The 15,562-nt window shown below is 36.4% G+C and overlaps 1 protein-coding gene across 1 annotated transcript; it reads right to left on the minus strand.

Moving 5' to 3' along the window:
* Positions 1-1,625: 1,625 nt before the first annotated feature.
* Positions 1,626-15,491, minus strand: LOC137393434 (uncharacterized). The gene is made up of 8 exons (XM_068079985.1): positions 15,433-15,491; positions 13,958-14,683; positions 13,610-13,757; positions 8,200-8,402; positions 6,266-6,494; positions 5,384-5,557; positions 3,083-3,162; positions 1,626-2,470 (listed from the first exon to the last, which is right to left on the minus strand). The coding sequence occupies exons 2-8, from the start codon at positions 14,666-14,668 to the stop codon at positions 2,039-2,041; spliced, it is 1,977 nt and encodes a 658-aa protein (XP_067936086.1). The 5' UTR covers positions 14,669-14,683; positions 15,433-15,491; the 3' UTR covers positions 1,626-2,038.
* Positions 15,492-15,562: the final 71 nt, after the last annotated feature.

Genomic DNA, 15,562 nt, shown 5'->3' on the forward strand with positions numbered 1-15,562 from the left:
CTACCATTCAACCCATAAACTAATAAGACCTGCAATCTCATCGCTGTGACTTGAGGTCAGCAACCCAATTTTATTGATTTCTTGCGCAGCACACTGATTTTGTCCGCAGGCAGTGTCTTGTGTTTCCTGCTCATTATGATTTCCCATGATTAGTTTATCAGACATTTTGGCCTAGTACTATATGATCCTTGCAGAAGTTCAAATACAAACAAAAAATAGAAAAAATTAGTGGCAATTCAACTTTTATGCACAATCTTTTTTTAACCACTAGACAAGGGCTTTAAACATATATTTGAGCTTATTTATCTTTACAATTGGATAAATCATTTGTTAATGGCCTAAAATTGAGTTTGAATTAGGGAGTGTCTAAACTGTTTATCAACAACCAAACTACAATCTGTCAGAAAGACAACAAAGACGTTGCTACGCAGCACTAAACTGGTACTATGGCACCCAACATCCCCTTTGCCATCAGCCTTCACCACCAGTGATACACGCCCAAAGCAAAATGTTGTCACCAATCTCACGGCAGTCCCTACTGCCAACCTGTACGCAAGTCAAATAAACAGCTTCGTTGCTGCACGATAGAAACTTAAGTCCGACCACCACACGCAGATTTCATGTCGGTAAATGCACGGCAAATCACAAAATCAACTCCCTTGCTCTCCTCACTGAAGCTTCTCTCGTTCAGCATCTAGTTCATGCCTGCTTATATAGCACGACCTGTTAGATAACTCCTCACCTTTTTGCAATGAGCCAGCTTTTTAAAAGCCATGTCTTTTCATGAAAGCCAGTCCCTGTATTACCGGCTAATCACATAAAATCCTCGGATTTTCACATACTATCACACACAATCATAGCACAGATTTTTCTCACTGAACTTAACTTGAGAGCTACATAATAATTTAACGATTTGCATCTTCATTAAGCAGCAGCTTATGAACATCTTTGCCGGCTACAAGCCTGGTAGGAACAAAGAGCTATTACATTAAGTCCTGCATTGCTAACAAAAATATGTTATTTCAAGCTTTGTCTGACTTCACTTGTCTTCGATGCACACTAATTATACTATGAAACGAAATATTAGGACGAGTTACTTTTGAAGTTTTTCTATTAGAACCAGATAGTACACATAAGGAAAAAGGAGTTTTCTATCGGAAGGATGATGCCTTAGAAAACTCAAAACATTTTGGCAGCGGGGTGTTATACCTTTTGTCGTAATTGTGCAACATCAGATCCCAAACTATGTGAAGGTCATGCTATAAAATTAAGAGGACAACTCCTAAACATCAGAACAGTACGAATTTAAGCTCCCAAGCAGGCAACTTCTGTAAAGCAATTTAGTGTAGTTTGGAACCAAAATTAAAAGATTTTAATATAGCTCGTGTGGCGTATTACAAATATTGCAAAGAACAAAATTAAAAATATTAATGTAAGGCTATATTTCAAGGAATATAAGATGAATAGTTTTAGAATCAACGAAAAATCAATATCCTCAGAGTGACAAAACTGTTTCACTAATATTTAGTTAGAGTATATGTGAATATTTGATGCACTCAGCATTCTGTTTATTGATGAATAAACACAATACATTGGACGTTTCGCCATTAATAACATCACCGGAAAATAGAAAGTTGAAAATGATGGATTGTAAAAGATACAATTTATAGAAATAATAACCAATGGAGCAGAGTATGCAAACAGTAAAAATATAATTAGATAGAACAAACTAAAGCCAAAACATTCATTTTAACAATAAAAAAATAATACAGTAGAGAAAATAATGGGCGTATTGAGCAAAGAAATGAACGGAGAAAAACATAAGCTACCTGGCCAGGATTACAGTCATTGGCACATTTCAGATCTGTTAATCTGGAGTTACTACATAAAAAATAATATTTCTGAGGTTACAGTGTATTAACATAAAGTAAACAAATTAGGCAGCATGCATAAACTTAGAAATTTGCAGTACAGTGTTAATGAAAACCAAATAAAAATAATATGAAATGTGATGAGATGCTTTCTTCAGATATCCTTACTACAGAGTCAACAGCCTCTTCACCCTTTCAAGTATACGAAACTGATTTTTTCGATAAAGCTTGTCATTGTACATTTCTACAACATCCACACATTTGCTCAAAATTTTCTTGACACTAGGTGGCGCTCCTTCGGGAGGCCAAGAACAAAAGCGGAGAAGCAATGCAATCACAGGCTTGTCGAGCGCTTCAGCTAGCTTCAGATCATTAAGGCAGTTGTCACTTTGTATGTACTTCGGTGTCACACAACAGAAGACAAGTGATGCAGATTTCATGTTGCGAAGAATAGTGCTCTGCAAACTGCTGTTTGACTCGTGCAAAGCTGGACTAGTTGATGACCTTGTGCTAAGGCTACTGTGACCTCTCATCTGTGCTCCATTGTCAGCCCAGCACTGAAATCCATGAGTCTCCAACATTTTAGCTATATCATCCACCTAAAAGGAGAAAAGGTACTTGTGAATGAAGACATGGTTACATCTTTGATTGCTTATTTAAAATTGATGACATCACTGAGAGTTTTTTGCTAAAACATTTTATATACAAGTTTTATTTATTTTCATGGAACAACTTGTAAATCACTTAGCTGCCATATTGAGTTGGCTAAATATTTATAAAAAATTGAAGTGAGAAAGTACAAATAGTTGAAACACGAGAAGGAATCAAGCTTAAAGGTTAAGATCACAAAATCTTTTGATATCATTAGATACAAATATTGATCTAATGCATAATTAGCCCAAAAGCAACTTAATTTTAGTGTAAAAATAAGAAGATAAAAACATGTTATGTAGGAATTTAAAAAAAGGTGTAAAAATGTGGTCATAAGCAATCTCAAGAGAAGTTTGGACTGTACATCGAGTTTCAAAACAAGAGAAGCTTGAGTCGAGAAAAGAGGCTCAAATGCAAGTCTATAACATTTAATTTGTAGTATACCTACTTCAAACTAGATTTTTTACGTAGAGGGAAAAACAGGCTGACCAGCATAAGGCGGCCAAAGCCGCTAGCATACAAAAGTAAAGCCATGAGCATTGATGCATAAGGTGCAGTACCTTAGATTGCATGTCCCATTGATAACTGATGAATATCTGGGAACCGCTACGGTTGCTGCGACGAAGAAGCATGGCTGACTCTGGAAAAGGTGTAAGTATGCAAATAGCAACTTTAACTGGAAGTAAAATAATATCTCTAAAACGCACAAAAATCAAATAACGAGTACGTATAAATAAATTGCACCAACATGCAAATGAATTGACATACGAGCTCAGTCTCGGAACGCATTAAGCTCGTAAGTCGAAGTATGACTGTATATGACATGACATCATAGTAGCTCCATCCGACAAACCCTGTATAGGATTCTTTACTGATAAATTCTAGAATATACTTATATTGCTAAAGCGATGCCTTAAAATGTGTAATATCAAGACAATTACCTCAAGTAACCCGCACCCATAGCTTATACCAACAAAGCTGTTCACATCCTACGCCATAAAAAAGCAGAGCAAGTGAACTGTTCAAGCAAATATCTAGGCTGATCCAGATGCTGTCAAACTGTTGATGCAAGACTATTGTTCAGCGGTTAATGATTCCATTGGTGTCATATATCAAAGAATGAATGTTCAAGCTAAGTCAAACGGTGAAGGCAATGCTTCCTCTTAATCCTAGAGCTCAACTAGCCAAACATGCTGCCAGGCTATCACACCACGCTCAGCAGTAAAACGGCTAAAATTGCACAAATAATGCTAAAGGGTCTTCTCATTCAAGCCTTGTAAACCAAATACTGAAGGACAAGGAAGATTCCGAGAGGAAAGATCACTCCTTTTTATTAGCAGTTCTCAAGCTTGAACAAATCCTAAGGCTACTATCGCATACTTACAACTTATGATGTATACAATCAAAGCCCTTTAATAAAAGTTTGAAGCATGATTAACTGGCCTTCAATGTCAGAATTTGTGTGAATATTTAAAGCAGCCGCCTAAAGTCTGACCTCAGACATTCTAACTTGAGAGTATAGAACAAGGCTAATAAGAGAGGGCAACCCTTATTTGCAGGTAAAAAATGGAAAAAATAAGCATGCACTCAGCATAACCAAAAAAGAGAAGAAGCAAGTACATAGAGGTCAGTGTACTAGCATGACATATATGTGCAGTGCAATCATGATTACAACAGTCAAATTTCATACACAAGAAGAGCATGGCTTGTCGTGCAATAAAGACATAGAGTGTTGCGTATAGAAGCATACTTGACTCTCATGTTATGTATAAACACATCTACAAAAGGACATAGTAAATAAGCACATGAGCTGGGTATAGCATAGCAAAGCATCAGAGACGCAGGAGTTAGTTGCTTGAGAGCATATTAGACATAGACATTTGTCAAACCACCAAAAGGTACAATAGCAGAATCCATCAAAATCTAACAAGTTTATAGCATATCAAGTGTCAGTTAGTGATTACATTTGGTGATCTTGAAGCTAAAGGAGTGAGAATAAAATAAAGGAAAAATAGCAGTAACAATGCCAGATATGGTTGACAAATTAATATTGAGTAACATCTAGGTCAGGGGTCAGCAACCCACAGCTCCAGAGCCGCATGCGACTCTTTCATCCCCTTACTGTGGCTCCCTCTGACTTTGGACTTCTTCCCTTTTTATTATATACGGAGTAATTCATAAAAATATAAAAGTTTTATCACTAGATATTGTAATATAACTTTAAAAAATTGTAATTATGGTGATAACTCAATGCCACACTTTTTCGTTTTGTGTTGTAAACATGGTATAAAAGCATTAAAAGCTAAACAAAAACATTTCATGTAGTGTTTATGTATTTTTAAATTTAAAATATCAAAAGTGGTTTGTGGCTCCCACTGCGTTTGTTGTGGAAAACGTGTCATAATGGCTCTTTAAGTGGAAAAGGTTGCAGACCCCTGATCTAGGTAGTTATTTGTCAAGGTTGGATAGTGCTGAACACTATAAGCAACTGCAGTTGTAGCTGCCTCCTAGCTAGGATTGATATTTTATGTTGAATACTGCTCGGTTTCACCGTTTCAAGTGTTGCTAGGGTCTTTAGCTACAGCAGAATCTACTCGCTAACAAACAACTAGCAAATTGAAAAAATCTACAAATTTTTATTCAGAATATTGAAATGGATATAACTTATTCAAAGAACTTTCATTCCATAAAAGATATTTTTTATTCTGGCATTCACTACCACAGTGAATCTTCCTAAAAAGCCTCCAATACTGATCACATAAATATAAGTATTTATACAATATAAATCACACCCTGAGAAATAGCGGTGAGTGTATTTATTGTAAGTGCTATACAGGCACACGAGTCATTAAAAATATTACCTGCGTTTGTGGCAGCCAGCTGAGCAAGAGGCCTAAGCCCTTCTGCCATCTTGTTTAGGTATGACTGCTCAAGCACGACACCAGGGAGAGCACGGAGAGGCTTGAGATGGTGTTCCAGGACATCCATACCATCTGAGTATAGATTTCTCTCAAAGTCGACAGCGAGGCATTCTCCTGAGATACAGGGGCCAATGTTAAGGCAGCACGGAAATACTTAGCTACCTTAATAAAGGGGTCTAACAAATAGACATTTCTAACTAAACTACAGCCCGGCAAAATATACTTTGTTGTATTTGGTCACTAATCAAACCTGACTCGAGAAAAAGCATTCATACATCTAGATTAAGATTGTTCACCATTGTCCCCACCATTTTCCTGCGGATGGGTGAAAAACAAAAACAATGTAGATTGCAGAGTTTTACAAACATGCCATTATCAGCAGCAAAGCAATTATAAACATTATTATGAATGCTGTATGACCATCTAATGTATGTTTTTTCAAAGATAAAAGGCAACTTTTTGTGAATCACGTATTTCAACCGACTGCTAAAATCTGTGTTTGATGGTCGGATTTCATGTCGAGCAACTGTTCTATTCTACATGGTGTTACAAATAATGAGATTTTTAAAACTATTCACAACCTGCAGTTTTTATTGATTTTTAAGCAAATCCATCACACTTTTAAACAGGCACTAGCTAAAGATGGTAGAGATACCCAGTGCAAATTTGTGACGAAAAGGAATACGAGACAATTGACACTTTCCTATCAGTTTAGTGAAGTAGCATGGCAAAGCAGTGCAACTTTTAGAGCCAAATTTTTGAAGTGACCTTCAACTTTATGGAACTTTGTTTACGATAATAAAACAGTGGAGTTCAACCAACCTATCACGGCTTTCATAGATGGCCTCAAATTGAGCCAATCATTTTTAAACAAAGCCACTATAATCTTTTTGCCCAACCAATCAGCGAAGAGCATCTCGTGGAAGACGAAAGGGGAGGAGGTAGCATGCTCAGTGAGTACAAGCAGCACGTAGTTACAAGAGGCCATGAAAGGCCCATTCAGGTGCAGGAACTCTTCCTTAGACTGTCCAAGCTTCTGATGGTGGATGACCTATAACAACAATATAATCACTTCTTGCTTCTAATCAGGGCTGTATCTACCTGTTTGAAAATGGTACTGCGGAGAGAGTCCGAGAGGGGTGCTGAGTGCCCTCTCGGTGGGGGGTCCAGGGGTTCTCCACCAGGAGATTTTTTAGTATAACTAGTCAAAATGGTGCAAATCTAGCACACTTGGCTCCTGATGGGGCACATGTTCTAACAGCAAATTTGACATTACAAACCACTGTTTTCAAAATATAAAACTGTTTATTGAGATTGTCTTTAACAACGCTTATTAAAAATATAATGTGAATGAAAGCTGCTAAAGGGGTTGGCCACAGCTAGCATGATGTAGAATTATCACTGGGTACAATGCTGAATGATGTAGAAAACGACTAGTTTCCTATGAAATAATTTAATTAAATAATATTGAAGAATTAAAAAGTAAAATTAATAGAGCACCATGTTAAAAATAATGCACTTAAAATGTATTCTATACTACTGAGCAGTAGAATGAGTAAACTGAGTCATTTACACAAATACTTAATTAAAATTAATTTAAAGGAGGGAAGATCTTCCACTGTGGTAGTTTTTGAAAGTGTCAATGATAGCTTCTATCATTGACACTTTCAAACTTGTTATAGCTTATCAGTTGGATCATTGTGCACATGTGGTATTAGTACGCTGTTCAGTCTTTTTTTACCCATAGAGGCCCTTATGGCAGTCAGAACCCGGTTAATAGCGCTGAATGATCTCTCTCAATCAATAATAATAATATAAATAATTAATAATAACAACCAATTCTCAATCGACCTTTTTAGTACATTGCTCAAATAACCAACACACAGCTTAAACACTGTAGTCCAACAGTGTGCTCCATCAATGATCTCTTTGAGTTGCAGTTGAGTTTGCAAAAAACGCACATGGTGATGAAAGGGATAATTTAGACATCAATGATACCTCTCGCGAAGCGCGTGACTTCAGTATTGTTACCACTGATACTGATTCAATATGGCGGCACCCATAAGTGAAAATTTTGTGTTTCTTCAGCTTTTTAAAGATTTATTAAAAGCACGCAAATATGACGTGAATTTCGGGAATTTGAGCCTCAAAAAAAGGTACTGTCATGGTAGTAGCTGCAGTATAGGAGGATACGGCCCTGCTTCTAATGTCATAAAAATATGTGAAAACAACACATTAGTGTAATGATTTGATTTTGACTTTTTGATTTATTTTTATCAACAATAGTAATTAAACAAAAGAAAAAAAAGCTGGAAGTGTGATGAAGTTCATAATACGCATTAGCATAGCTAGTCGTGGCATCGGGCTTGTCGTCATCACGTAATCAAGATCAATTTTTATGAGTAATTAGGTTTTATTCACTTGTTAAAAAATGTAATCTAAGTTGATGAGGAGCAATGATGAGCAGACCTAGTTGAACATAACTTAAAACTGCATGAATAAATTTATGCAGCTACAAAACAAATTAAACTAGACTTTTAAATAAATACTAAAGCAAAATGCGAACTCGCTAATGTCATGAATGTAATATGTTCTAGCAAATATTCTTATAATATAAAGTTAAATGTATTCTGTACAATGAATGCCTACAATGAAATGGCTGAGTCTAACTTGTGTTCTAAACTATTTGGTTCATCCTTCAAAAGCTAGCACAGCCTCAATCTAAGACGATCAGCGTTTGTTTTTTGTCGACCAACCTGCAAGTTCTTTTTGTTGAGGTCTACTTTAAAAGTTTGAGCTAGTCGAACATCAGCTGGATCATAAATGAGATAGACGGCGTTAGCCTTAGCTCTGACTGTTCTGGCTCTCAGGTGCCAGTTGTCAGCTAGTTTCTGCTCTCGGTCTAGTGCTGCAAGGATGTTCTGCATTATCTTTTTCCTCACAATCCTGCTGTCTATGGCTGAAAGAGCGAAATCAACAAAGCTTACCGAGATTACTAAAATTTATGTATAGAAACATTCAGCTTAAGTAATATCCTGTATGTTCAACAGGACTATTGTTGCTAGAGAGAGGTTACTGAGATTTCAAGAACTGTATATTGATTGCTGAGTTGGCATGACAACACAACAATAATCAGTGAAGTGTTAGGAGATTTGAACATATACATGTACTGTTAAGATTGAATGGTCAATGCAAACGATCAAGTTACCAGACCAGTTAACAGTAAAGCACATCATTTGAGAGACATAAACTAACTGTCACAAAACCAACAAAAATGTCTCCTGAACGATTTTTTTTATTAATTTTGATGCAAGAGACATTCAGTGGTTGGTCTAAACAACGACTTGTCCGAAATAGTGGTTGACATACTCCAAGAATAACTAGAGTTAAAGGCAAGCTGAACATGAAATTAATAAAGAAATTGAAGCTTTTTGTTAAAATATAATTGGAGGTTGGCACCCTACATTTGCCAACCTCCAATTATACAGACACCAAGTAATTACAGACACCTATATTTGCTTTAGTCTGAAACTTGGGTTCCCAGTTTCATAAGAGTAAATGCCAGCCCCGGCATTTCAATTGTACATGAGAGTTAAGTCTAGGCTGTTTATGAAGAACAGTTAAGCAGAGCTGAAGTAAAGTTCACATGGCACAAGATGTTGTTAAGTGGGTAGTATCGTTGCAAGAAGTCTTGCAATAGTGATTGTTCCCTTGATATATAATCGATTTCAGTTTTTCTATCATATTTCTGTTGCTTTTAATTTTGCCACCCAGACCTTATCATAAGTGATTTCCCAAGGTTCAAAGAAGTAATGGCAGAATACAGGAGAAAAGCAACAATAGAGGTCGATGAATGAGTGACTAGTCGAGAGTCTATTTGAGCATAGAGAATTTAAAATTTCCTTGTCAGCACTCGAGCTTTCACCTATTCAAACATCTTAGACTCACTTTAATCTATCAACTATGCTAGCCAGTGACCTAAAGCAAATAAATCTACTAACAGTTTTCCGACTACTTTTACAATTATTATTTACATTGCCAATCCTATTCTTTCATGGCAGCAACTTATATTTCATTTCGAAGGCCCTCCAAAACTGGCTCTAGGATACCCTGATACTGGCTCTAGGATACCCTAAAACTGGCTCTAGGATACCCTGATACTGTCTCTAGGATATCCTGATACTAGCTCTAGGATACTCCGATACTGGTTCTAGAATACCCTGATACTGGCTCTAGGATACCCTGAAACTGGCTCTAGGATACCCTGATACTGATTCTAGGATACTCTGATACTGGCTCTAGGATACCCTGATACTGGCTCTAGGATACCCCAAAACTGGCTCTAGGATACTCTGATACTGACTCTAGGATACCCTGATACTGGCTCTAGGATACCCTGATACTGGCTCTAGGATACCCCCGAAACTGACTCTAGGATACCCTGATACACAATAGCAGTTTCAGCCTCACCGCATAAGATCAACAACAAATCTGTAGAATTGTATTCAAGAAATGCTTGAGAAACACTGTCATTGATTGCAACACAGCTGCCTTCAATGCCGGGTGCCGTATTTTCACGCATACAATCGATACTACTCCCCTGAAAGATAGGTTGTTTGCGTGAATGGTTTCGATTTGCTTTTTCAACTATGGCTATGAGTTAAACACAATGCTAGAATGGAAGGAGCGCGTAGACACCAGCCAAGCTGCGATATAGCTAGGCTGGTGTTTACGCGCTCGCGATGTAGCTCAACAACAGACAAATCCTATTGATCCTTTATGAGAATTTTGAGATGAGCTCAACGGTTTTTTAAAATGGACTAAACTGTACATGAGATTTTCATAGATGAATGAATACACTAACCAACGAAAACATGAATTGAAGATAAGTAACAGGCTATTACCTGAACAATACCGACTAACTATCTAGCTCTGCAAAGTACGCTCATAAACAGATGAGATAAAGAGGAGTGTTTGGTTTGACATTGGCTACTGTTCTCTTTAAGTTGTACTGTCAATTCTCTAGTCACTTATAGACTTTGAGATAACTCGAAGAATATAAACCAGCAGGTACTGTACCAACGCTACCATTTCTGTCAAATAGCTTAATAAGAAAATAGATATATCTAGCAGACAGCCGAATGCCAGTAATGCGAGAGTGACTGGTTAACCAAAGATTCACTCTGAATATAAGCATGTAGGACAAATATGCTCAAGAGTAAATAAAATATTTACCACATGTACTGAGGTGTCCTAATAAGGACAAAACAGCTGAGCGTCTAGAGATGCACACATCACGCCTAATTTATCCATTGCTTGAACACTCTTGTCGGTTATACTATTTTCATGATATTTAACAGTTTACACACTCTGGAATGTTAAATTCTGTAATACATAGTTATGTGTAGTTTGATATTATGGCTAGGATTTGTCTATACGTCTCTGAAGAGAGTTTGATATTATGGCTAGGATTCGTCTATATGCCTCTGAAGAGTCATAACACGGAAAAAACATCACATATCAGGTACATGTATACACAAAGAGTGTTCAATATAAACACACCGTATACAGAAAGCGCTCTATATTTGAACTGTTTATATAATCAGTTAGTTGGTACATGTTTTAAATAACTTGACTGATTACAATTCATTTGAAATTGGCGTATACAATGTAACTCTGCCCAGAGCAATGCCATTTGTTCACTCTGGTCAAATAGAATGCAAATGTTTGACTGAACCAACCATTCCTGTAGGCATACATATGTTATACAAATTAGGCGCTCAAGTCTTGTTAGTACTGCATTTGACTGGCTTCCAGTACATGCTAGGTATTAGGGGCAAGAACAGTATTCAGTTTAGCTTCATTACCTTGGCTTCACAGTTTGCTCGTTAGTCGTTTGAAAACATATGCTATAGTTTAACAAAATTCTAACTGAATACTTCCATCATAATATTATTATTGACGTAACTATCATCGATAATACCCATCGATAAAAGAGGGTGAGCTCAGTTGCGACATTAGCTCCTTAAACCGGCTGTGATGAACTAAGTGATTAGACTTTCCGTTACCTCATTATCACTGAAAGTGGAGCATTATGACTGGCATTTGTTGATGAAACATTTTGACTACAATTGTCAAGCCACTTTGTTAACTTAATTGCATTATGACTATAATACCAGACCGTATTCAGAAATCGCGAAGAAAATGAAAAGATATATTCTGGTTTATAATACTGTTGTTAACACAACACCCTTTCAATCAGCCAAACCTGATTGAAATGGTTTTAATTTGATTATAATTGAACACGCATTCAGTTGTAGGGCTATTTATTATTCAGCAGGCAAGGAGATAATACTTTATGAATAGTCTTGGGTAAACTAGCGAACTGGTCACAGGATAAACTGTCTTTACAACATACGATATCATGCAAGACAACATGGTAATGCTAGTTAATGTTTGAATTTCTGTGTGGTTGAAATAATCAGTTTAGAAGCAGTTTCTGTTCTTTACCAGACTAGATAAAACTACTTTCTTCAAACCAATATAAAGTTTAGGCCAATTAATGTACATTTTTGGTTGACAAATCATTCCCACTGACTGGTGTCAGCATTCCAGTTAACTTCAGAATGTTCTTAATATGACAACATTTTTTTAAAAGATCCTTCTATTTTGCAACAATTAGTCAGCTAGCAAATGATGTAAAACAAGGGTTAATTATCTTTCACTCAATTGTTACACCAATAACCACACTGACCAGTGCCAGTCATGAAAGTTGTGCTGGTCAGGTTAGTTTTGTTGATGGCAGACATTTAAGATAAGTCTGTAAAGTTTGAGGTAACAGACATGTTAGTTGTTTTTAGTACATTGATTACCAAAAGCATGCTAGTCATACCAGAGATGTTATTATAAAAGGCATGTTAGTTATACCTGTAATGTTAGTATAAAAGGCATGTTACTCATACCAGTGATGTTACTATAAAAGACATGCTAGTTATACCTGTGATGTTACTATAAAAGGCATGTTACTCATACCAGCGATGTTACTATAAAAGGCATGCTAGTTAAACCAGTAATGTTACTATAAAAGGCATATTACTCATACCAGTGATGTTACTATAAAAGGCATATTACTCATACCAGTGATGTTACTATAAAAGACATGCTAGTTATACCAGTGATGTTACTATAAAAGGCATATTACTCATACCAGTGATGTTACTATAAAAGGCATATTACTCATACCAGTGATGTTACTATAAAAGACATGCTAGTTATACCTGTGATGTTACTATAAAAGGCATGTTACTCATACCAGCGATGTTACTATGAAAGGCATGTTAGTTATACCAGTGATGTTACTATGAAAGGCATGTTAGTTATACCAGTGATGTTACTATAAAAGACATGCTAGTTATGCCTGTGATGTTACTATAAAAGGCATGTTAGTCATACCAGTGATGTTACTATGAAAGGCATGTTAGTTATACCAGTGATGTTACTATAAAAGGCATATTACTCATACCTGTGATGTTACTATAAAAGGCATGTTACTCATACCAGCGATGTTACTATAAAAGGCATGCTAGTTATACCAGTAATGTTACTATGAAAGGCATGTTAGTCATACCTGTGATGTTACTATAAAAGACATGCTAGTTATACCTGTGATGTTACTATAAAAGGCATATTACTCATACCAGTGATGTTACTATAAAAGACATGTTAGTCATACCAGTGATGTTACTATAAAAGACATGTTAGTTATACCTGGGATGTTACTATAAAAGACATGCTAGTTATACCTGTGATGTTAAACATAAAGCATGTTAGTGGAGTTAGTAATGTTCATCAGACCAACAAAGATTGTCAAATCAGTTGCAGTATTTATCCTGCGCATGCTAGTTGTACTTTGTTGCATTATTGGCTCAGCGCACTTTATACAAAACAATTGATTAACTAAGAATGACTAGTGAAAAGCATCAAACAAACCGTGGCTGTAACAAGTGATTGGCAGTAGCTTTTGTAAAAACAAATGCTACTAAACAAGATGACAAACTATTAGCGATGTTGATTTGCTATGATACAGTATCATGCTAATGCAATGTTTGCATGATAAGCTTAAAATAGCTAGATACACGATGTGACACATGCTAGAACAAGAGATACCTAAATGATTGACCATGTCATCGTCTCCCATGGATATGAGTAGAAAGCCATCAATCATTCTCTCAGCAAAGCTCTGACGATAAAACTCCTTAATGCCCAAATCATGTAACCACTCCTGCAGATTGGACGTGTCCCAGCGGCAGATTTTCTGCACAGAATTACCAAAATTTGTGCGAACATGTAGAGGCAGCGTATTTTTGGATTCAAACAAGCATCGTTATGTAAACAATGTCACGTAAATGTGTGCATAGACTTGAAAGTATATTCAGAGGCATAAGAGCAGTAATCAAATGACAATGAGCTATAATAAAATGACAACAATCAATAAAAACAACACTATATGCAAACCTTGCTTTTGTATTTCCCATCAAATCGTGCTTCAACATCATCGACAGCCTTGAGAGGAGTATTAATAACAGCAAACTTCTCTAGTGTTTCCATAATGCTACCTAACACGACTGATGTTTTCTCCGCCATGCTAAGCCTCGCATTAACTGCCGTCGATAAATCTACAGGGTTTTCCAAAAGACTGGCGTAATGTTTCGAAATCTCTGTTTCAGTTAGTTTAGAATATAAAACGCTATATGTTTGCACAGACTTGAGTTGTGAAAGATTTCTCTCCATGAGCGTTCGTGCCTCATACACTGAAACGGGGCATGTAAAATATTGATCAGATAAAATGAGGATAGCTGCTTGACATCTTTCAGCAGCTTCCATTCTTTGACTAAACCATATCGGACTATCAATACAATTCTCGTCTTTATCAAACCAGATATCATCAGCCATATTGTTCTCCTTAAGTTGTCGAACCATGTCACTGACAAAAGCCCTCTCTTCAAATCCAGCATCGGGTGAATATGAGATGTAAATTCCTTTCTTGACCCTTTTGGTTGTAGGTCGAGAATTATCCATAAAGTGTTTTGCACCAAACTCATCTGGAAAAGAATGGCTGTCATGCTCAGGATATCCATTCTCGTTTTCTTTTGTGTCAAGCTTCATCTCAACACCATTTGCTATACTGACTGCGATCACCCCATTTGTCTCATCTGTGCTTTCCATTGTGCCTTCATTCGCCTGAACAATTTAAATAATATAATAAGTCTGTTGAAAGGTGTTCTGTTAAAACAACTGAAGCGCAAAAGACATGAGTTGAAAATTAAAGAAAAATACTAAGCCATATATATTACCTACTAATTACATATAGCAAATGATTATGTTATTATGCAGAACCTACATGTTTTCGTTAGATCAATGATATACAGCCCCCCCCCCCTGGGGGGCTGTATATCATTGGTAAGATGGACTATCAATACTGTTTTCAAAGTTGAGCTAGTAGAATCAGGTGTTGCATAATTTAATATCCTAAATTACCTGATTTATCAAAGCTTATTCACCTATCCATGTAATGCCTACGTGCGTAATAAATCATTCTGTATACTACTATACCCTGTTGTTGTTTGAAACAAGGAAGCTCTCATGCTTGGTACATTATAACACCAAGGAACTCGGAAAAATGTGCGATTACATGCATCTAAAAGTTGGTTGGACTAATCCATAAAAATTGAAAAAAAGAACCGTAACCTAAACCTAGAATTATCCGCTTGTGAGATCCTAAGGCCTTTCAGATTTAGCCAACAAAATGTCTAAATGCTGATATGCCAACATTCTTTCTATCTGTTGTTTATGGTGTTTGTTATTGTAGTTGCCCATTAGATTTTAAGATTGTATATTTAAAACACATACGTTTATGTTTTTATAAAAAAAAACTACACATTGTCAGTTTTAAAAACATCTTTAAAAAACAGCAAAACTGACATTATTACCGTAAGATCGTCTGCTCCTAATCTCCTACACAGATACAGCGCGAACCATGCCGCTGGTCTCTAATCGCAACAAAACCTCACATCCGCGGAGATAACCTTAAAATTCAAAATAACTAATTTTTTGTTAAAT

This window comes from Watersipora subatra, chromosome 4, assembly GCF_963576615.1.
Source record: "Watersipora subatra chromosome 4, tzWatSuba1.1, whole genome shotgun sequence".
NCBI classification, from domain to species: Eukaryota; Metazoa; Bryozoa; class Gymnolaemata; order Cheilostomatida; family Watersiporidae; genus Watersipora; species Watersipora subatra.

Coding starts and splice junctions, on each gene's coding strand:
- LOC137393434 (XM_068079985.1), bottom strand. CDS start 14,668: ATGGAAAGCACAGATGAGACAAATGGGGTGATCGCAGTCAGTATAGCA. Junction 6,495..8,199: donor TCAACAAAAAGAACTTGCAG/GTTGGTCGACAA, acceptor TTGTTGTTATAG/GTCATCCACCATCAGAAGCT. Junction 3,163..5,383: donor GCTGGCTGCCACAAACGCAG/GTAATATTTTTA, acceptor CACCTTTTCCAG/AGTCAGCCATGCTTCTTCGT.